Source organism: Salminus brasiliensis, chromosome 3 (assembly GCF_030463535.1).
Source record: "Salminus brasiliensis chromosome 3, fSalBra1.hap2, whole genome shotgun sequence".
Classification (NCBI taxonomy): Eukaryota; Metazoa; Chordata; class Actinopteri; order Characiformes; family Bryconidae; genus Salminus; species Salminus brasiliensis.
The window spans coordinates 25,538,267-25,561,088 of record NC_132880.1 but is presented as its reverse complement, the minus strand read 5'-3'; the positions used below and the strand labels follow the sequence as shown (position 1 = coordinate 25,561,088).

The following is a 22,822-nucleotide window of genomic DNA, read 5'->3' as shown; positions in this document are numbered from 1 at the left end:
ATAAGGTAAGTAAGTTTAAAAATCCTTTGCTATTTTTTAGGTCTTCTTTTGCTTTGGTGGGCATCAGTTATTTTAATGTTCAGAGTGTTAGGCAGCTGCTTAGAGGAGCCTATGGCTGCTGATTGTTAGGATACATGTGAATTTGCCTCTGCTCTCTAACTCTCGCACTTTTTTGTGGTAGGATCCGGCCTGAATGAACAGTTTGTGATGGATACTGATACCAATTCCAAAACATTCAAAAGGCTTCAGACAGTGTTGTTACAAGGTCAGTATGTTTAGTTCAACAGGACTTTACTGACTGTGATGGTCAGTTTGTGAATGTTGTCGTAATCAGTGGTGTAATGATATCTGGAGAAGTGGGTATACAGTGGTTAGTAAGGGATCTAAAAAATGAAAATAAAAGAAATCAATAGAATACAGCCCTATAAACAACATCCATACAATACAGGGAAGTGAAGCTGAAGAAATCTCATGATGGAGTTCATGATTGACGAGCATGTCTCTCTGTAGTCAAAATCTAATGTGTATTCAAATCTAATGTGTATTTAGCTCCAGTTTGTTGGTCAGCTAAGGTAGTCCTGTTCATTTTTTGAAAAATGCGCTAGGCTAAAGATTTAGCTTAGCATGCACACCTGCTCGCTTTATCTTGCACTCCTTTTGAGCTGCCCTTCTGTTGGCAATGGCACAAAAAACCCAGAAAAAGCTGGGAGCTGGGAGCTGTGAGTGTATTTTGATAATGCTGAATTTTCTTCTGATAAAGGAAGCACAGTATTTGAGCTTCATGTAGTTCTATGTACCGAACACTCATTTAACTTGGTAAACACAGGGTAAACACAGTTCCCTTTCAGGCCATGTTTTAAAAAAATGCAATCAAACACTTCAAATGAGTCCAAATAATTTTAATTTAATGTGTAAAAAAATTTGCAATGTGTTCACTCTATATGTTTTATAAACACAAACAGTTATAGGCACCTTCATCACAATGCTGCCTTCTAAGGCGCCAACTTGAGAGATAGCAAGATATCAAGGCAACTAACATCAGTTTCAGACACAGCCCAGGATTAATTGTTCTCTCTCTAATGACACATGCAGTTGGTTTGCCATCATCAGCTCTGGGTGAGGAACAGGCCTAAAGCAGCTGACACAGAACCCAGATCTAAATCCAAATAAATGAGGAATGTTTTTGAATGCATGTAAATATAAAAAGATTTTATTCATTTTAGACCATTTCTATTTCTACAATTATCATGACAGTTTATGATAATTATTGTGCAGACTACCTTTAGAGCTCCAATGATTAATCATTAGAATTTAAAGGACCCCTATCTTGGAAGGCTGAGCTTCTCTTGATTTATGTTAAAAGATTAAGATATCACTGCTGCTGCCCAATAATCAAACTTTGCAAGTAATTTTTTTCTGTGAAACCTTTCTTGCTTGGTTTCTTTAAATAAAATCCTAATATATAAATCTGACGCAAAGTCAGATGTGAAAACTAAAACTCTGCTAAATGCCTTAAATGTAAATGTAAACAAAATGCAGGTTCTGCTACCCAGAATTATTATTTAACTACCTCAGAAATAAATAATTTTAGCTAAACTCCAGATTTAAATGTGGCTTTTAAAATATTGTACAAAAACCAAACTGTAATAAAGGGAGAGTTAATTTACAGTAAAAAAAAATGTAATAAAATAAAAATCTAATTAAAATACATCACCACTCAGTGTTAAATAACAGCAGTGTTATAGCTGCAAACAAAGTTGTTTCCACCAACAAACCCCAAATCAATCCACATTCACAGTGGTACAGATCACACACACACACACACACACACACATATACCTTATCACTGTCAATAAAGCTCTTAATGCTGTTGATGGTTTAATTGGAATATTGTTTTCTCCATTCCATTCAAAGGGAGCATTGCCGTGCCCATTACTAGTTTTTACAGCAAGTTTTGCGATTTTCTTGAACCTCAGCAGTCAACTCCATCGTCCCCATGGTCACGGCACTGATAGAGCCGCGGGTCACCTCTCGGCTCGCCACCTTCTTATGGATTGCTGGGGAAAAAAAGAAAAGGAAACTTCTTTAATATAGACTTAGTTGATATTAGTATTTGATAGCACTTTATTTAATGTATTTAATGAGTAAATGTGTAATTGCAGGTTATTGTAGGTACAGGTACAGGAACAGATACATAGTAACTTACAAAAACAAAAATTACCAGCAGACCACCACTAGAGCTCTAATGGAATTATTACTTAAAATCATTAGACTTTAAAGGACCCCTATCAAGGTAGACTGAACTTCTCTTGATTTACTGAAATATGATATGTAAAGTAGAAGTTAATTATTGTTACATATGTTCAAGACTGTCCATGCCTTAGCCCAGGCAGTCCATACAAAATCCTAAATATCTAAAATGGAAAGGCAGAAAAAACTTAATTTGTAATGGAATTAATTTCTATAGCATTTCTATTTGTCCAATTGCCATGCCAATCCAACACAATTTAAAGGACAGACAATTAAAAAAAAAAAAACTGAATAATGATCAATAATAATAAAACAACTGATAGAAAGTTTTGGGGTAGGTACCCTACAGTGTTTGCACCTTTACGTTTTTACTGAAGCCGTTTGGGGGTACTTAACAATGTTATGCAATTTTGTTCTGTTAAATACTGAAACACACCTGGCATTTCTCACATAATTTAATCTATACTTACACAAGGAACTTGATCATTATTTATATGTAAGTACTATATAACAGTATAAATTATTATATAATTATAAATAATTATTAAATAACTTCAGAGTAATTATTGCATTGTAGCCATAATCACTGCTGTGGGTACCTAGTAGTTCAATGCAAGTTATTACTTCTCAGTTTATCAATCTATACTAATGAAAACCTTTATTCTAGACACCCTCACCTGATAGAACCTGGAGGAAGGCGCTTTCCACATTGGTTGATTCGAGTGCTGACGTCTCCATGAAAAGCAGGTCTTTACTCTCTGCATGATGAGAAATGGCTCGAATTAGTCTAACACTCATTAGCATCATATGATTACTGCACAAAGTTGCTTGTTGTTTCATATGCATTATGAATTATTCAGTGTCTACTGTGGATTATTTATTGTACACTGTCAAATGAAGGTGTTTGTTCTGTAGTTACAAGAGTGAGGAAGTGTTAATATTAATAAGTTAATATACAGTATGCTTAGCCATAGATCACTGATAAATATGTCACATGTACGTCAATGTAAAGCTCTGAATAAATCTTGCTTCAATCACAGAGACTTTGTAAACAAGAGATTAGACTAGATTACATCTGTTAAATTGCTTTATTGTATTTAATTTGTAAATTGTGTTTATTTACCAGCAAAATGTTTAGCTTCTTCTGTTGGTACAGTGCGTTGGATAGCCAGGTCACTCTTGTTGCCCACCAGCATGATCACGATGTGTGGATCTGCATGGTCATATAGTTCTTTTAGCCATCGCTCTACATACTCATATGTGAGGTGCTTGGTAATGTCATAAACCAGGAGGGCCCCCACTGCTCCCCTGTAGTACCTATAAGAACAAGAGATTTCACTTGGATAAAGTTTTCTATCAGAGCTGGTGCATTTGGTGCTGGTAAGCAAATGATGGCTAAAGATGACTGCTGAGGAACTGACTAACCCCTTAAACCCCTTAAGAGACTCATCATGGATTACTTTGACCTACATATTACTGGATACCTAGTGTTGATCACAACAAGTCTAAATCTTGTGTAGGCGATATATGTGTTATTTTACTGAGGACCTAGTGGTAAATTACTGAGGATCTACATGTTATATTACTGAGGACCTAGTGTTAGATTACTGGGGATCTACATGTTATATTACTGAGGACCTAGTGTTAGATTACTGGGGATCTACATGTTATATTACTGAGGGCCTAGTGTTATATTACTGGGGATCTACATGTTATATTACTGAGGACCTAGTGTTAGATTACTGGGGATCTACATGTTATATTACTGAGGGCCTAGTGTTAGATTACTGGGGATCTACATGTTATATTACTGAGGGCCTAGTGTTAGATTACTGAGGATCTACATGTTATATTACTGAGGGCCTAGTGTTAGATTACTGAGGATCTACGTGTTATATTACTGAGGACCCTAGTGGTAAATTACTGAGGATCTACATGTTATATTACTGAGGGCCTAGTGTTATATTACTGAGGACCTAGTGTTAGATTACTGAGGATCTACGTGTTATATTACTGAGGACCTAGTGGTAAATTACTGAGGATCTACATGTTATATTACTGAGGGCCTAGTGTTAGATTACTGAGGATCTACATGTTATATTACTGAGGACCTAGTGTTAGATTACTGAGGATCTACGTGTTATATTACTGAGGACCTAGTGGTAAATTACTGAGGATCTACATGTTATATTACTGAGGGCCTAGTGTTAGATTACTGGGGATCTACCTGTTATGTTACTGAGGACCTAGTGTTAGATTACTGGGGATCTACATGTTATATTACTGAGGACCTAGTGTTAGATTACTGGGGATCTACATGTGATATTACTGAGCACCTAGTGTTCTGGGGATCTACATGATTAGCGATTACTAGTGTTACAATAGTTTTCTAAATGTCACTACCCTTAAAGCCTAATGGAGCTTGAAATGAACATGTAACAGGTTCAGGACAGAAGAGGTGTGACCTATTGTCACTGCCGTGACAGGAAGCACAAACAAATTTTTGTAAATAAAAAGGCTCCCAGTTGTTATGTCACCTGCAACACCAACATCAGGCTTTCAACCTAGTTGGAGAGATGAATGAATGTAAAAAATAAATGAAGGCTCACGTCCTATTATTCAGGAATAATTTAGTTATTATTATGTTATAAAAGTGAGCCTGGGCCTGTTGGCAGGTTATACTTAGGGGGTCTAGTTACACCATATCCTTCAGAGGCTGGCTGCCTGTGTAAACTCACGCTGATGTGATGGCCCGGTACCGCTCCAGCCCAGCTGTGTCCCAGATCTGAGCTTTGATGGTCACTGCGTTCAGCTGGATGGTACGCGTGCTGAATTCTACTCCGATGGTGGTGCGGCTGTCGTGATTAAACTCATTTTTGGTGAATCTGGACAGCAGGTTGCTCTTTCCTACCCCAGATTCCCCAATTAACACAACTGAAAAGTGAAAGAGCAAGAGAGAGACCACATTTATAAAACAAAAAACCCTGTGTCTGTTTTAGCTCCACAACTTAAAATGTGGAGTATTCAAGGATATTTAATACCCCGAAAATTAAATGAACAAAGCCCATCTCTTCGGTTATAAGAAGGTTGCATATAAATAGAAAAAAAGCAAAGCAAGCAAACTTGACTTATCTTGACTTGAAGCCGTGTGTAGCAGTTGTGAATAAAATATGTAGAGATCAAGCTCAGATACAGCCATCTTACCTTTGAAAACAAAGTTGTAGCCCAAATCTGTCCCCATCTTTATCCTTGTACAGGAAACTAATGTTAGTTAACAGTGACTGTAAAAGTTCTGTGACACTCCAGCTAGGAGGAAAGACGTAGAGGAAGGACCAGGCTGGTAAAACCACAGTTTTTTGGTCAAAGTTTAGATTCCATGTTGGCAGTGTCTTCCTTGAGTTCCTCAGACCTCAGATAGTAGGGCAGCGGAGCTGGAGGAACAGGATAAACCACTGTCACACAATGTCTATGGGAGTGACAAAATCACATCCATTCATTCAGTCTCGCTCTGTGTTGATCAGCACATGTAGGTGCGTCTGCAAAGCACATAATGGTTCACTAAGTACTTCTCACTACTAAACAAAAACATTTATAGTACAATGGAATTCACCACAGGCTGGTGTACAATCAAATGCACATGTTTACAGAAACAGACTGCAATGCAGATTGGTCGGGTATGTTGCAGCACATGACAGCGAACAATATTTCCCTCATGCCTAGGTGAAGCAGATCACACTACTTCTAAAAGATTTAATAGTACCTTATTCAGAAAATTATTTAGAAAATCATAAGGTGATTCCATTACTTTAGAATACTGTTTTTTAGGCTCCCAGTCATTATGTCACCTGCAACACCGACATCAGGCTAATTTTTCCTTTCTTATAATGAGTAATAAAAGAGAAGCAAAACAAAAGACAGTGTACATGTACAATATAAACAAAGCTAAAACCTTCTTTAGTTAAAAACTAAAATGTATGGAATGAAGAAACTACGGATTACTATGTAGAGTATAGATAAAAATATACAGACATGTAACTACTACTAAGTTTAACTAAGACTAAAGTTTCAGTGTAGATATGATGACCTTGTCACACCAAAAAATGAGGGAATATGGAGTCACCAAAAGGAAAATTAAATGTAAAGTAATGACTGACTGTTATTCCTCATTTTAGCAAAATTTTAATTTAAGAGTCAACCCAGGCAGCAAAAATATCCAGGTAAACGATTGGTAATTCATTATGTATGTATGGTTACATGATTGTTGTTACATACATTTTAATTTAGTAGTACATTTTGTTATGGTTTAATACATAAGCAGCCATTAAAAGATTAAATCCATGCCTTGATTTTTTTGTTTTATGGAATGCTTCAGGATGTGTTGCAGTAAGTATGGACTTGGGGACTGGATAGGGAATGGAGTGTAACTCCATTCATACTTAAAGATGCTTCCAGTTTTTTGTATTATAACGTTTTGTGCACATATGCAGGCTGTATGGACAACTAGTTAAAGAGACAGAAGTAGAAAATACTTTTTTACTGTTTTAAACCATATTTATTTATTATTTTTTATATTTATTTTATTCCATAAAGCATTTTAAAAATTCCTTACAGTATTCGTTCTGTTGTTCAACTACTTAATTTTTATTTTATTAAATATTTGCTTTGGTTTCTAACGTTGTTCATTGAAACATTGTTTTAGCAACATTGTAACGTTATTTTAGTTCGTAGTGTTATTTTATTACCTTCATTTTTTATTTAATTTTTTTTATTAGCTACTTTTTAAACTTACATATTAGAAACGCTGTTTGTTGCAAGCTTGCATGAATTATTAAACGAATTATTTTTATTGTATTGTATTAATGTTTAAACTTTTTTGCACACTGAAAAATATATTTTTTTAAGATTTATGTTTTTAAAGTAGTTTCGTGAATGAAGGCTTTTTTTTTTATGCAGCGGAAAGGGGGAAGCTCAAATTTCCGTTTCCGCCAACGCGTCGTTCACCATGGCGGCGGGTCCGATATCAGAGAGAAACCAGGGTAAGTAAATAAATAGAACACTTTAAAAATGATATTATATTAATTATCACATGAAACTGCATTTTTGTGAAACACAGAGTCTACACGCGCTTCACTGACGCTGTTTATTTCTGTGAGTGATAATCGGACTGTCAGAACTCGTGCTCTTCCTCTCTCAGTGCAGCGCTGTTGATTAAACCAACAAACTGTAGAAATAAAAATCGATAAAAACACCGACTTGTGGCTCGAAATATCAAAACAGTCGAAACAGCTGTTGATTTCATGTGTCCGCTTTTTCTATTTAGTGGTTCTGCTTAAGCTTAACAGTTCATTCATTAATCCATTGCTAATGCTAATGCTAACGCTGTGTGTTGTTTCTGTGCACAGTTTAAAGTTGAACCCAGAAAACAAATTAGCTGAACTTCTTGCTTCTTGGATTTCTCCTTTCGGAGCAGAAATTCCAAAAAGAATAGAATACTTTGTAAAGGAAGCCAGTTTAAGCTTCATGCTAAATGTGCTAATTCATCCATTCATTCATTCATTCAACATGTTAAATGCAGTCTTTGTTCACATGAGTTAAAACGTATTGGAAAATGACCAACAAGCCAAATTCAGCTGTGAATTAAACTACGAACGCCTCAGTGTCTTCTATCATGTTAGACCAACCACAAGAAGTAGCTACTGTATTCAGCTTTCAATAATTGAACATACAGGAGTTAGATAGCTTGTATGCACTATAAAATGTAGTGATGTTTTTCTGTTTTTGTTGACATAGATGCAACGGTATATGTAGGCGGTCTGGATGAAAAAGTTTCAGAGCCTCTGTTGTGGGAACTCTTCCTTCAAGCTGGACCAGTGGTCAACACGCACATGCCCAAAGACAGAGTTACAGGGCAGCATCAGGGTGAGTGCAGCACACTGACACACAGCTTGTGGATTGGATGTTTATGTGCTAAAGAAAATGACACAAATCTGATTGTGTAATAAATAATTATTAATAGATAGATCTTATTAATCCAAAAGGAATTTGGGAAAGGCTTTACAGGACACAGGCAGAAGCATGCATACATTTTTGTTTATTATCAAGGTTATTATAATTCTGCATATTTATTCTTCTTTTATATTTTGTTTTGTAAGCTGTAGAAGTAACTACCTGGGGTCAAATGTTTACACAGGAGCAGTGATATAACAGCGAGTGATGTAAAAGCTTCACATTGTTGATTTTCTCATCGTATGATACTTTAAAACGCTTCATGGAGGTGATTTCTTATTGTCTGATGATTTTAACAGTGGTATCCTACAAACGGTCCAATATCTACAGGTGCGGTCTAGCTACACCTTTATACTTCATATGCAAGTGATGCAAGAACACTGTTCTGTATTTATATGTTCTGTGATTGCTCAATAGGTTATGGCTTCGTGGAGTTTCTTAGTGAGGAAGATGCTGATTATGCCATAAAGATCATGAACATGATCAAGCTGTATGGCAAACCCATACGAGTCAACAAAGCTTCAGCACACAACAAGAACCTGGACGTGGGCGCCAACATCTTCATTGGAAACTTGGACCCAGAAATTGATGAGAAGCTGCTTTATGATACTTTCAGTGCTTTTGGTGTAATCCTTCAGACGCCCAAGATTATGCGAGACCCGGACACAGGCAACTCCAAGGGCTATGCCTTCATCAACTTCGCTAGTTTTGATGCCTCAGACGCAGCTATCGAGGCCATGAATGGCCAGTACCTCTGTAATCGTCCCATCACGGTCTCGTACGCCTTCAAGAAGGATTCGAAAGGCGAGAGGCACGGCTCAGCAGCTGAGCGCCTTCTGGCTGCTCAGAACCCGCTCTCACAGGCTGATAGGCCACATCAACTTTTTGCAGATGCCCCACCCCCTCCAACTGCACCCACGCCTGTAATGACCACTCTGGGAGCAGCCATTCCCATTCCAGGTTAGTTACACTTGCATTTCTGATAAGTTTGGCAGTTAAATAACAAACATGAGTCTGACCTGTGTTTTCTGACATCCAATGGGCCAATACATTAGGCTGAGTATGAAGGTGAATGAAGGGACATGAATGGATATGGAGTGGGATGAATAGATATGGGTGGGTATAGAGGGCAATACAGGGGAATTATAGAGGGAAGACAATTGATATGGAGGGACATCAGTAGGGCAAAGAGGGGAATGAATTGGTATGATGGGGACAAATGGGTAAACATGATGCGATCCTGTAACGACTCTATATTGATACTTGTATTCTAATTACAAGTTAGAAAAGGGAGCGATCTCAGACGATACTTAATTTTTCAATATTGCTATTGTTATATTTTCAATATAACTGAAAAAGTGGTATTATGCCATCTCTACCAAGCATTCTTACTACCTACAAAAATAGATGTGAAGAGAGGAGCTGTTGATTTACTTGTTTTATTCTTACAGGCATGCCTCCCCCTGGCGCATTCCCCCCTGTGCCACCCCCAGGCTCAATGCCACCTGGAATGCCCCCCGGCATGCCCATGCCTCCTGCTCCTGGGACACCTGCCTCGCAAGGGGGCGCAGGGGTACCTCCCCCGGGACCACCCCCCTTCCCTCCTGCTGGGATGCACCCTCCAGGTGAGTGTGCCATTTCTATTATACTATAAACGTGTAGCAAAAATGATTGTGTTCATTTTGTTTGAGAGCTGCAATATACATGAAAAAAACCTGTTGGTTTTTTTCCCCTTTGTTTCTGTTTCTTGCTCTTTTTATAATCCATGTCTCTTGCCTGTATTTTGGCAGGCATGCCACCTATGCCAATGCCCCCCTCTGGACCACCAGGTATGGTACCTCCACCCCCTGGCCCACCTGGTACCACTCGGGCACCGCCACCCCCAGGGATGCCTCCTCCACCACAGATGGGAATGCCCCCCAGAGGACCGTTTGGACCACCCATGGGTATGTGTTCATGTCATGTCACTTTATTTGATTGAGTCATCATAAGACTAGATGCCTCTCTCAGATGTAAAATCCAACAAACATCTCTTTTAAAGAACTGGTCTGTATCAGCAGTAAGTCTTGGAGAAGAAAAAGGGATGGTCTTTCTATACAAAACTGATAATTCTGCTTCTTGAGTCTGATTGGTTGAGCCATGTTCAAAGCCATTGTACCTTCCAATTCCTAATTAGTACCAATCATTTTCTGTTTTCTGCAGGTCCCCCTATGCATCCAGGCATGAGGGGTCCCCCACCCCCAATGCCTCCTCCAGGCTACGGTGGAGGACCACCCAGACCGCCTCCGTTTGGTTTCCAGAGAGCTCCTCCCATGCCTCCGCGACCCCCAGCACCACCAAGGGGACCCATACGGGCACCCATGCCTCCTTAAACCAGAGAGTTAAACTTTTATTAGAACCTTGTCTTGTTTTTATTTTCATCAGTTTATGGATGACCAGAGATTTTGTTACTTTGTGTTCCAGTGACTTCATTTCCCTTTCATTTTTGCTCACTGTACTTTCTCAGAATTAGCATGGAATAAACATTTTTATAGAAATGAGGCCTAATCTCAGATTGTGGTGTTTGTAGAGTGTTCTTGATTTGATGTAAGAAAATGCCTCTTAATCTAGTACCTGAGTTTATTATGGGCAGAATGATGTACAATACCTAATACATAATGCATACACAGTTAAAAGGAGTAGGCTGAAGCGACAGCAGCACAAAAATAAGAAGCATCTTCATAATCTCAAAAAACAAAGGGACTTACTCATTGCTCTTATTACAGCTCTTAGTCTTATTACGTGTTTGGTTTTCTAGTTGAAAATGAATTCACATCCTCTACAGAGACACTTCTGCACATTATAGAACACAATTACTGTTTAGTATACTAATTTAACAAATTGCAAACAACTGTGATGTTAGATTCAGTAAAGAAATTGTGTCTAAAATGTGCATGGGGTTGTTTCCTGTAGTGAATTTATTAACCTTTTTGTAATGGGTCAGGGAAACCCAAGCCTTAAGCTAAAGGAACTTTTAGGTGTGTTTGGAGACAGTAAGCTGAGAACCAAGGGTTACTGTGGGTTGTTTTTATTCATATATACCACACTACAACTGCATATCATAACTAATAATAAATATGTGTTAAAAAAGTAGGTTCAGGGCTCAGTCGGCTATGCTTGCAGAGCTGAGGAAAAGGTTTCAGCAGATCAGAGCTGGTCAGAATGAAAACAGGACTTTTGGTGAGGAATGTAAGAAAGCTATTTTTCTATATAGCAGGCCATACAGCTCAAAGCACTGAACCTCAGCCTTTACTAAGAAAAGTTCTCTCAAAGCATCTCAGCTCAAAATGCTGACTGCTAATTCTGTTAGATCAGCTAAAATCAGCCAGTACTGGAAAGCATCAGGGAGGGGAGAGGGGGCACCACAGTATCCTTTCAGAGAGCATGGCCAGGTATAATCTTTGGGACTAAGCCAAGGAAGGCTGGACAGAGACGAATCTTAATTGGCTGAGCAAGCAGACTGAAAGCTCTCCTTCTACCAGTCAAGATGATCCTAATGGTAAAAGAAACTGGGCAACTGGGCCTTCGATGTAAATCAAGAGAGTTTCAGACTGTAATCAGTTTGGTCTTATTCATGTAGTACAAACCAAAGCCTGAAGATTATTTCAGGGACAGAAACAGCAAATGAAAGGCACTCATCATATTAAAGGGACACTTTTTCCAACTTAATCTCAGTCTGCTTGAATCTGTAGCACATGGTTATTACCACAGATCATTTCAAGACTCATCCCTCACCTACAGGAAAGGCCAAAGGAGCAGGGCCATTTGCCCACTGGAACTTATTCTATGACGGTTTCTGCTCTTCCACTAAACACAATGAATTATTTAATTATTATCAATTATTATTCATCCAGAGTCAGTTGGTCAGTCAGTCAGCTAAAACGTTCAGTATGTGATGCATGCTCCTTTAGTCTACAACAGGAGCTGCTAGACTAACACTGCTACCAAAAACAACGGACTTCAGATGATCACAAACATTGTAAATATACAATGAGATACAGCTCGGTGATATGCCGATATTTTATCGTATCATGATCAATTTTGTTAGCGTGATAATATGCTTTTCTAAGCATATGAAGGAGACTGTTAGTGCTTAATAAACACTGATCAGCTGTAGGTTTCATTACTAACAGTGTGATTAGATTGGTTTAATTGGATGAAGAGCAGCAGATGTTGAGGATGAGGAAGTCACTGTATTCAGTACGGAAGAGTATCTAAATAGTGGTTTATAAGAATCTGTTGCTACTGATGTTTTTAGTCTGTTATTACATGTGATTATTATGATAAATATTGTGTATCGAGAAAATAAAGGTCTTCAAATATCGTGATCATGATCTACACGGAGAGTCTGAAGGCCTTCAGTCTGCCCAGCTGAACAGTGGAGTAACTGGAACCACTCCACCAGTTTAAAAGCAGGATAGTACTACAAAGCAAGAAATTATGCGTTAAGATCATGTTTAAATAGGGTGTGTCTAGGTTTAACTAAATTACCCTTTTATGTTTGCATAGCTTTTCCATTTTCTTGCATGTGTGTACAGAGACGAGACTGAGGACAGTACTAATTCAGCATAAATGTTTGTTAGAAACATTAGCCTAGCATCTCCTGACGTAAACTAAAGCAGCACACACCACATAGCTAGCTGACTGACGACATCGACTGCAGTGATCGATCATGCTCATTTAAGCATAAAATCAAGCCTGGGAAACAAAGCAGCTAAAATCGTCTCTTTTGGCTTCAATCTTCTGTTTTTAAGTACAGTAAACCAATTTAAACGTTTCTGTGTAATAAGCACAGAACGAAAAGCCTAATCACTCAAAACGTACTTATCGTCGCTGTCCAACCAAAACCTCGCAACTTCAAAATAGTAACTTTACAGATGAAACGTCTCATCTTTACTTGTAAATGTTGATGTAATATTTGATACATAACGCAAAAAAGCACAAAAGGTAAATCAGGGATTTTAAAATTATGCAAGAGCAACATTGTAAGAGAAGCCAATGAGCAAATAAGACATTAGGTGAGAAATCTGTGGACAATTCCTTTAAATAGCCCTAGATAAAAAAAAAAAAAAAGATTTGGAGAGTTGGAAAACCTACCAAAGTGTATTGTAGGACTGGGCTTTAACTGTAGGCTGAAATCAAATGCAAATGCAGTTCATTAAGCAGGCTGTTAGAGGGGATGGTTTACTACAACAGGAAAATTCACAGAAGAAAAACTAAAAATAAAGATAATTACAGGACGTGTGCAGAACAGCTTATCCTGAGCGAACAGTCTCTGAGGATTGAGGCCCTCGTGATTCCTTTACAGGTCATACTGAACTAACACAAACTCCACACAGTGTTCCAAGCTGTCGTGGACAGGATCTGGGCAAAAACGATGGACAAGGCCTGTGCCTTCACTCTCACAGATAAAGGTTCCCAAACAGTTCCTGGCTCAGGCGTACAGTTCTAGGAAAGACTTAACTGGTACAGAACCTTTCCATCAAGTGGAGCTTCTCCAAACTTCACAAAGGATCATCACTTACAAAAATTCAATAACTGAAAGGTTCTTTACCGTCGCTATAAAGAACTCACCTTGGCACCTTTATTTTTTTTTAAAGGAACAGTTTACTGATATATTCCCCTAGGATCCCCCCCCCCCTTACTCTAAATGTAGTTGATAAGCTGGAACATGTTTAGTGTTTGAAGCTGGTTTCTTTAGTTTTGCACTGGAGCTAGGAGGCCACCCTGTGCCAAAGTTTGGAATCAATTATGTGAATCATATTTGCGATGTTAGCCTTAAAGATTATGAACTAGACAGCAAAATGTATTTTAAAATTTGTTTATTCAATATTTCCAATATTTTGGGACCTTGGATAAGTCATTACATGAAACACAATCCATTGTAATTATCTATTTATCTACTTTTGGCCATGAGTCTTGAGGTTAGATCCATCCCGGATGTAAATTTTCAGTTTTCTGCTAATAATTTGAAAACTCATCATATTGGAGTCAATTTCTGACACTTAAACAAATGTGTTGGCGATATCATTAAAACCAGAGATTCCAAAATTTTGAACGCTAGTGTATGCCACCTGCTGCATTATCCTCATAGCTCCAGTGTGAAACTACAGGCAAACTTCAGAAAACAGCTGTTCGCTGATCGACTACATTTGGTGTGAGAAGAGAAGAAAAAGCTGTGTAAATCTGAATCTGTTCTTTTAAAAATGTACAAGATGCTTTACTTTTTTGGAGCTGCTTCTTCCCGTAGTTCAGCTGAACAAGCCAAAAACAAAACTAATAAGACAAATAAGGAAAAAAAATAAAACAAATAAAAAAAAAATCAACCATCAAAAAACAACAAACAGCTGATGTAAATTTTCACCACCTGAGCTTTAAGTCCGTGAGTCTATCTCGCTATGAAATGAGTTTGGTGTGGATGGTTATGCTCTGCGGCTCTTCTGTAGAATCAATCTCCTCTGTGTTCAGCACAACGTCTCCGTCAGAAAGCAGCAGCACCTCCTCCTCGCCCTCGATCTGTGTAGAATCTACACACACCTCCTCTTGAATGATGACCTGTTGCCCCCCCAGGTTGGCGGTATTAGTGGCCTGTCCATTGGCCATGGCCTCCAGCTGCCGGCGGTACGCCTCCGCTTCCTTCTCTTTCTGCAGGAGCTGCTGGTGATACGCTGCGGCTGCACGATTCGCTTCTTGCAACTGCCTCTGCAGCTGCTCCTGCATGGAGAGCAGAGTGAGAATCAGAATCAGAATCTATACAGTGATATGAAAAAGTTTGGGCACCCCTGATAATTTTGATGATTTTCCTTTAGAAATCATTGGCTGTTCGGATCAGCGACTTCAGTTAAATATATCATATAGCAGATGAACAGTGAAATTTGAGAAGTGGAATGAAGTTTATAGGATTTACAGAAAGTCTGCAATAATTATTTAAACGAAATTACGAAGGTGCACAAATTTGGGCACCCCAACAGAAAAATGACATCAATATTTCGTAGATCCTCCCTTGGCAGAAATAACAGCCTCTAAACGCTTCCTATAGTTTCCAGTGAGAGTCTGGATTCTGGTTGAAGGTATTTTGGACCATTCTTCTTTACAAAACATTTCAGTCAGGTCTGATGGTTTCCGAGCATGGACAGCCTGCTTTAAATCACACCACAGATTTTCAATAATATTCAGGTCTGGGGACTGAGATGGCCATTCCAGAACCTTATACTTGTTCTTCTGCATCTGAACCGTCAATGATTTATAAATGAAAATCATCAAAATTATCAGGGGTTTTCATACCACTGTATATATAAAAGAGAATTTTAAATATGTACATTTATATAAATATAGTAAAGTGGCATTGTGGTAATATCTGAGATAAATTATTGCACACAGTATTATTTAGCAAAAATATTTAAGTTATTTATTTTATTAGTTATAAATGTTACATTTTTGCCCTCTGATAAACGAAAGACGCACCAGTATACTAGAACATGGCAACCCATCCAAATTTAAGATAATCTGCATAATAGTTAGAGTTATGTAAAGACATTTTTATTATTATTATCATCATTATTTTTGTTATGAGATTATTAAGAGACTGACCGTGTCACTCTGCTCTAGAGGACTGGACACAACTTCAATTTTCCTTCTCCGGGCCGGAGGCTCAACCTCCTCCTCCACAACTTCTTCTTTTATCTGACTGGCTGGAACTGCCAACACTGGAAATCAGAAAATCTACATGTTCACATCATGACGACAAGGGAATCAACACTGATGTGTCCGGTGTAAAAGAATAGGTGATCAATGTGGGGTCATATATTCATGCAGCATGACAACTGTCGGGCGTAAAATGGGCTTTAGATGGCTGCATCACTTGGCAGCCACACAGCGAGTATGCAAACAGCAATACATTTGGTATGAGGCTTAGTGGTGCACCTACAAGCCGGGAGTATATCTGTATATCTATCTATGTGTCTTCAGAGGTAAAAGCTCATCCGTAACTTTTGGCAAATAGAACAATAGGCCAATAGAGCAAAAATAAAAAACTATGCATCAAAAGGACCAGGAATAGTCCATAAATAACCAGCACACGTAAGAGCATAACGTCCAACCTTGCCGCCCGTTCTGCATGGTCACAAAGAGGGGCTGTCCCAGTCTGGTCTGCAGGTGACCTTGTTCATCCGTCATTATGGTAATAACTCTCTGACCTACTTCATTGACCACTTGTTGGATGCCGGTGTCCAAAGCACTGACTGCAATGGCCTCCTCAGTATCTCCTGGACAGAGGAGCAGAGCAGAGTCAGTACAATTACAGTGTTCCACCAAAAAACAGGTTTACCCAATTTCCTATTTACAGTTCAGTTACAAGACTAATGTAGCTGAATGATAAATGAAGGTTATACCCCACTAATCAGCATGGTGCCAACTGCAGACCTAAATCATCTCATTCTCCTCAACCTGTGTGTTGAGTTGTTCAGTAATGTCTAATAGACGTTTTGACACTGTATGACACACAGTTATCCATAAACATTGACTAAAGTACCCAGCAGAGCTAAAAACAGTAGCAGCATCTAGAAAACTTAATTATATCTGTAGTTTCATTTATGTTGCCTACATCAGCCTCAAAGCTCCAGTGCAATAGGAGCAATTTTCCAATGTAGAAAGATTTGTCCACATTTCCAAACACTCATTTGAACAGTCTGGAATTTACATTAAAAGATAATTATGCTATATAAACTATTTGTCCAAATGTTTGTGGACACTCTTAATGAATGCCCCCACTGTTGACACAGATGTGAAAATGTGCACACACAGCTTGTCTAGTCCCTGTAGAGAAGTACTACTTATGGAACTGGACTCTCTGGAGCAGATAAACATGAACCTAGTTGCAATATGCCTAATGCAGGGCGTGGGCATAAAGCCCCCCTAGCACTGAGCTGTGGAGCAGTGGAACTGTGTTCTTTAGAAAGATGGTGCTCCATTTAGTACTTTTGGGCTGAGCTGGGAAGTTCAGGAATGAGGTGGGTGGAGGTGGTAATCATCCAACTCAGCTCTTTTTCGCTAAATGCAATCAAATCCTCATAGCAAAGCAATCTCTGGGCAGCAGAAAAGCATCCAAAAGCAGGATGAATTCTTTCTTATTTTATTATTACTTTTTTATATTCTTGATTTCCATATTAGAAGAAACAATGAATGAGCAGGTGTCTCAATACTTTTCTCCATATGCTTTTCCCTGCACTAACAGGCCATTGTCATTACCAGCACCGGGTTTGATGAGGTCGGCGATGTTGATGACTCCTCCCTGGATGTTGGGGACGCCCTGGATGATGAACTGTGGAGTAACGTTTCCATTTATGATCGATGCTTCTGCATTCCGGTTCACCTGCTTCCGCATCCCCTCCTGAAGAACACACATGAAAACAAAATGTTCCTTATGTCTGGGTGGTGACATTACCTGCCCTACAGAACTGCACAAGAGGATGCAAGAGCACCAACCTGGAGTAGATTGACGAGTCCGGCATGCTGTATATCCATGGCAATATCAAAGGGGGACTTATCAAACTTGCTGAGGGCGTGAACGTCTGCGCCGTGTTTGATTAACAGCTGTGCAACATTGTGGTGTCCATGCTGAGTAGCCCAGTGTAGAGCAGTCATCTTAAGCATGTCTTTGGCATTGATGTCTGCTCCACTCTGCATTTTAGATATGGTCATTAAATTAACAACAACAACAACGTTTATTTAGCCATTCAGATGACAAGCTGTTTTTGGATCTTATCTACCATCTGAAATCACATTGCACAAGCTGCTCTGGATGTTTGTGTAGCGGAGAGCTGAACTCTGGACACTGAGAGAGCAGCGCTGGTGAACTCACCCTGATTAATAAATCCACAATGAGCTCGTGCCCCTCCGTGGCTGCCACATGCAGAGGGGTTCGGTCCACCTTGGTTCTGGCATCTTTGCTGACGCCTGCTCTTAGCAGAACTTCGGCCGTAGAGCAGTGACCGTACTGTGCTGCTAAATGCAGCGGTGAGGTTCCAAGCTGGACACAGAACCACACAAACACAACAATTAAGACAGGACCAAAGTAAACAATAAATAAACTGCTGCCTTAATACCGCAACTAAAAGGCAGAATACAATCAACCGTGCTGAAGAGTGAGATTATGGTAAAGATGCTATAGTTCCTTCAGGCCTAAAGTCAACCCAAGAGTCTAGGGTTTGTTTTAACCCTGCAGGTTCACACAGTTGCCTATCTGTGTTAGCTAACATCTCTGAAGGGCAAGTCATATCTTAATGAGGCAGCAGTAAGAAATACTGTAGACTTTCCTTTTTCTCCTCATAACATGCAATGCAGACAGAGTGATGTGATGGAGAAGCCGTTTAGGCAGCTAGCGCGTCCCTGCAATATTAATTAAACTGGGACTGATGGTGTGGACCTCTGCATTCTGACCTATTCTGATCAAAATAATATGGTCTGTTTCAGACCTGCAGAACAACGCTGGAAAAGTTTACTGATTTCACACACAGCAAAACTCTGCAGCCTGTGGAGTGCGTGTGAGGACACACCCTTATCAATACAAACTTCAGCTCTAACAGCTTTACAAACCTACTGTTTATATTATACTAGCTGTGGAAAAGATAGCTGTGGAAATGGTTTGGGAACGTTATGTTTGGGGTTGCAGCACAAGAATAATTATTTATAAAATAAATAAATAAAAGAAATAAATAAGTATTTATTTCATTCTGAGGAAACGCAATATTATCGGCCAGAAGACACTTTAGGGGTGGAAAAGGGCATTATATTTACATGACCAATTAAATTAAAAATACAGTCATTTTGTGCTGAATGTGAACATAGACTTGAACAAAAAGACTTATTTCGGGTAAAAATAAATAAATAAAAAAAATCAGGTTGACTTTAAGCCATCCAGCTTATTAAGGAAACCTTCAAAATGACCACTGCTGAAGGTTTTATCTTTTACGCACTAATATTTTATGCTGCGGACATATATATGATCTCTGCTGTGAGTGTGCGGTCTTACCCAGTCTGTGGTGAAAGGGGCTCCATTTGCCATTAGTGTACGCACTTCTTCATCCTCTCCATTTCGTGCAGCTTCTAAAAGCCGCTTCCCCAAGTCCACCAGGGACATCTAAAACAAACAGGACAGATTACAATACACACAGTGAGTCCACATGTTTTTTAAATATGAACATATTCTAACAAACACTAACATAAATCTACATTTACAATCATTATTAACGCACAATTTTCTAATATGAATACATATTTAAAACAGTGATATCTACATATGCTGACTTTATGCTATTCATTTGTTTTTTATTACACCTCAAATTAGTGGAGTGGAGTTCAGGGTACAGACTCCAGTATGAATATATTACAGAGCGGAGTTAAGGGTACAGACTCCAGTATGAATATATTACAGAGAGGAGTTCAGGGTACAGACTCCAGTACGAATATTTCAGAGAGGAGTTCAGGGTACAGACTCCAGTACGAATATTTTAGAGCAGAGTTAAGGGTACAGACTCCAGTATGAATATTTCAGAGCAGAGTTAAGGGTACAGACTCCAGTATGAATATTTCAGAGAGGAGTTAAGGGTACAGACTCCAGTATGAATATTTCAGAGTAGAGTTAAGGGTACAGACTCCAGTATGAATATTTCAGAGTAGAGTTAAGGGTACAGACTCCAGTATGAATATTTCAGAGAGGAGTTAAGGGTACAGACTCCAGTATGAATATTTCAGAGCAGAGTTAAGAGTACAGACTCCAGTATGAATATTTCAGAGAGGAGTTAAGGGTACAGACTCCAGTATGAATATTTCAGAGAGGAGTTAAGGGTACAGACTCCAGTATGAATACTTCAGAGTAGAGTTAAGGGTACAGACTCCAGTATGAATATTTCAGAGAGGAGTTCAGGGTACAGACTCCAGTATGAATATTTCAGAGAGGAGTTAAGGGTACAGACTCCAGTATGAATATTTCAGAGTGGAGTTCAGGGTACAGACTCCAGTATGAATATTTCAGAGAGGAGTTCAGGGTACAGACTCCAGTATGAATATTTCAGAGCAGAGTTAAGGGTACAGACTCCAGTATGAATATTTCAGAGCGGAGTTAAGGGTACAGACTCCAGTATGAATATTTCAGAGCGGAGTTAAGGGTACAGACTCCAGTATGAATATTTCAGAGAGGAGTTCAGGGTACAGACTCCAGTATGAATATTTCAGAGCGGAGTTCAGGGTACAGACTCCAGTATGAATATTTCAGAGCAGAGTTAAGGGTACAGACTCCAGTATGAATATTTCAGAGAGGAGTTCAGGGTACAGACTCCAGTATGAATATTTCAGAGCGGAGTTCAGGGTACAGACTCCAGTATGAATATTTCAGAGCGGAGTTAAGGGTACAGACTCCAGTATGAATATTTCAGAGCGGAGTTCAGGGTACAGACTCCAGTATGAATATTTCAGAGCGGAGTTAAGGGTACAGACTCCAGTATGAATATTTCAGAGCGGAGTTAAGGGTACAGACTCCAGTATGAATATTTCAGAGCAGAGTTAAGGGTACAGACTCCAGTATGAATATTTCAGAGAGGAGTTAAGGGTACAGACTCCAGTATGAATATTTCAGAGCGGAGTTAAGGGTACAGACTCCAGTATGAATATTTCAGAGAGGAGTTAAGGGTACAGACTCCAGTATGAATATTTCAGAGAGGAGTTAAGGGTACAGACTCCAGTATGAATACTTCAGAGTAGAGTTAAGGGTACAGACTCCAGTATGAATATTTCAGAGAGGAGTTAAGGGTACAGACTCCAGTATGAATATTTCAGAGCAGAGTTCAGGGTACAGACTCCAGTATGAATATTTCAGAGCAGAGTTAAGGGTACAGACTCCAGTATGAATATTTCAGAGTAGAGTTCAGGGTACAGACTCCAGTATGAATATTTCAGAGAGGAGTTCAGGGTACAGACTCCAGTATGAATATTTCAGAGAGGAGTTAAGGGTACAGACTCCAGTATGAATATTTCAGAGTGGAGTTCAGGGTACAGACTCCAGTATGAATATTTCAGAGAGGAGTTCAGGGTACAGACTCCAGTATGAATATTTCAGAGCGGAGTTCAGGGTACAGACTCCAGTATGAATATTTCAGAGCGGAGTTCAGGGTACAGACTCCAGTATGAATATTTCAGAGCAGAGTTAAGGGTACAGACTCCAGTATGAATATTTCAGAGAGGAGTTCAGGGTACAGACTCCAGTATGAATATTTCAGAGAGGAGTTCAGGGTACAGACTCCAGTATGAATATTTCAGAGAGGAGTTAAGGGTACAGACTCCAGTATGAATATTTCAGAGAGGAGTTCAGGGTACAGACTCCAGTATGAATATTTCAGAGAGGAGTTAAGGGTACAGACTCCAGTATGAATATTTCAGAGAGGAGTTAAGGGTACAGACTCCAGTATGAATATTTCAGAGAGGAGTTCAGGGTACAGACTCCAGTATGAATATTTCAGAGAGGAGTTAAGGGTACAGACTCCAGTATGAATATTTCAGAGAGGAGTTCAGGGTACAGACTCCAGTATGAATATTTCAGAGAGGAGTTAAGGGTACAGACTCCAGTATGAATATTTCAGAGAGGAGTTAAGGGTACAGACTCCAGTATGAATATTTCAGAGAGGAGTTAAGGGTACAGACTCCAGTATGAATATGTAAATAAGAGCAAAGCTGCGTGTTGGTGTTTGCTTCGCTTTAGCTGCTAAAACTTCAAATTCGCATCACTCGCGGCAAACTCTGAATATTTGAGTTAAATCGTAAAGCAATGTGAGGATATCAATAAAACTCTCTCACCTTCTCCTTGGTGCTGAATCTGAGTGTTTAAAGTTGTTTCTCTGTTTAAATTTATTTTTTTATTTTCTGAGTTTTAAAAACTCACCACCGAAACTACTGCTACTTCTTCTTCTGCTGCTCACTCTGTAGCTCACCAACCGCCAAAACGCCGTGTTACCGCCACCTGCAGGTCAAGCGGGAGACTACAAGCCGTAGAAATGGATGCATGCGATATACGAGAGGTAATAATGCACTTTTGAAACTTTTACAGTTTCTACAGGCTGAATCACACTTATTATACAACAAAGAAAGACATCTGCTTTTTGGTTATAATATAATGTATATACTGTAATAATAATAATATATAATATAATAATAATGTTGTTTTTTACCCACCCCACATTTGACGGACATAGGGACCCATTTTATTATAAGGCATGTTATTATAAAAGTATAGAAATTTAGTTTTCAGAGTATTCAAAACATTTTTTAAATATTTAATCATATCACAGCTAACAATTATACATTTAGGTTCATATTTACATATTTACAAAAATCTACATCATTCATATTTGCTTGTCCTAACCAACCTGTTCCTAGACACTGTTTTTTCAGCTAGTTTCCCTGTAAGGTTGCCCATTGGTGCATTCCACTAAAGTGGAACAGCAGCATTCACACACTTTCTCTACAGCAAATTGTAATT

General features: G+C 38.9%; 3 protein-coding genes across 4 annotated transcripts; 1 reads left to right on the top strand and 2 right to left on the bottom strand.

Annotated features, from left to right (window-relative positions):
- The first annotated feature begins 4 nt into the window (after window positions 1-4).
- sf3b4 (splicing factor 3b, subunit 4) lies at window positions 5-10,793 on the top strand. Its single transcript, XM_072675691.1, has 8 exons — window positions 5-265; window positions 2,918-2,997; window positions 7,204-7,286; window positions 8,041-8,169; window positions 8,674-9,216; window positions 9,708-9,881; window positions 10,047-10,202; window positions 10,459-10,793. Exons 2-8 carry the CDS (start codon window positions 2,987-2,989, stop codon window positions 10,626-10,628), a joined length of 1,266 nt encoding a protein of 421 aa, XP_072531792.1. The 5' UTR covers window positions 5-265; window positions 2,918-2,986; the 3' UTR covers window positions 10,629-10,793.
- Window positions 1,936-5,491, bottom strand: rab25a (RAB25, member RAS oncogene family a). Its single transcript, XM_072675695.1, has 5 exons — window positions 5,455-5,491; window positions 4,989-5,184; window positions 3,374-3,567; window positions 2,928-3,008; window positions 1,936-2,057 (listed from the first exon to the last, which is right to left on the bottom strand). The coding sequence occupies exons 1-5, from the start codon at window positions 5,489-5,491 to the stop codon at window positions 1,936-1,938; spliced, it is 630 nt and encodes a 209-aa protein (XP_072531796.1).
- A 260-nt stretch (window positions 10,794-11,053) lies between the features above and the next one.
- Window positions 11,054-22,251, bottom strand: gabpb2a (GA binding protein transcription factor subunit beta 2a). 2 transcript variants are annotated; one of them, XM_072675692.1, is made up of 8 exons: window positions 22,141-22,251; window positions 19,325-19,432; window positions 18,155-18,322; window positions 17,779-17,973; window positions 17,542-17,683; window positions 16,395-16,559; window positions 15,886-16,001; window positions 11,054-15,009 (listed from the first exon to the last, which is right to left on the bottom strand). In XM_072675692.1, the coding sequence occupies exons 2-8, from the start codon at window positions 19,430-19,432 to the stop codon at window positions 14,692-14,694; spliced, it is 1,212 nt and encodes a 403-aa protein (XP_072531793.1). In that variant the 5' UTR covers window positions 22,141-22,251; the 3' UTR covers window positions 11,054-14,691. The 2 variants fall into 2 exon arrangements, with proteins under 2 accessions (XP_072531793.1, XP_072531794.1); XM_072675693.1 differs by having other exon boundaries at window positions 17,548-17,683.
- Window positions 22,252-22,822: the final 571 nt, after the last annotated feature.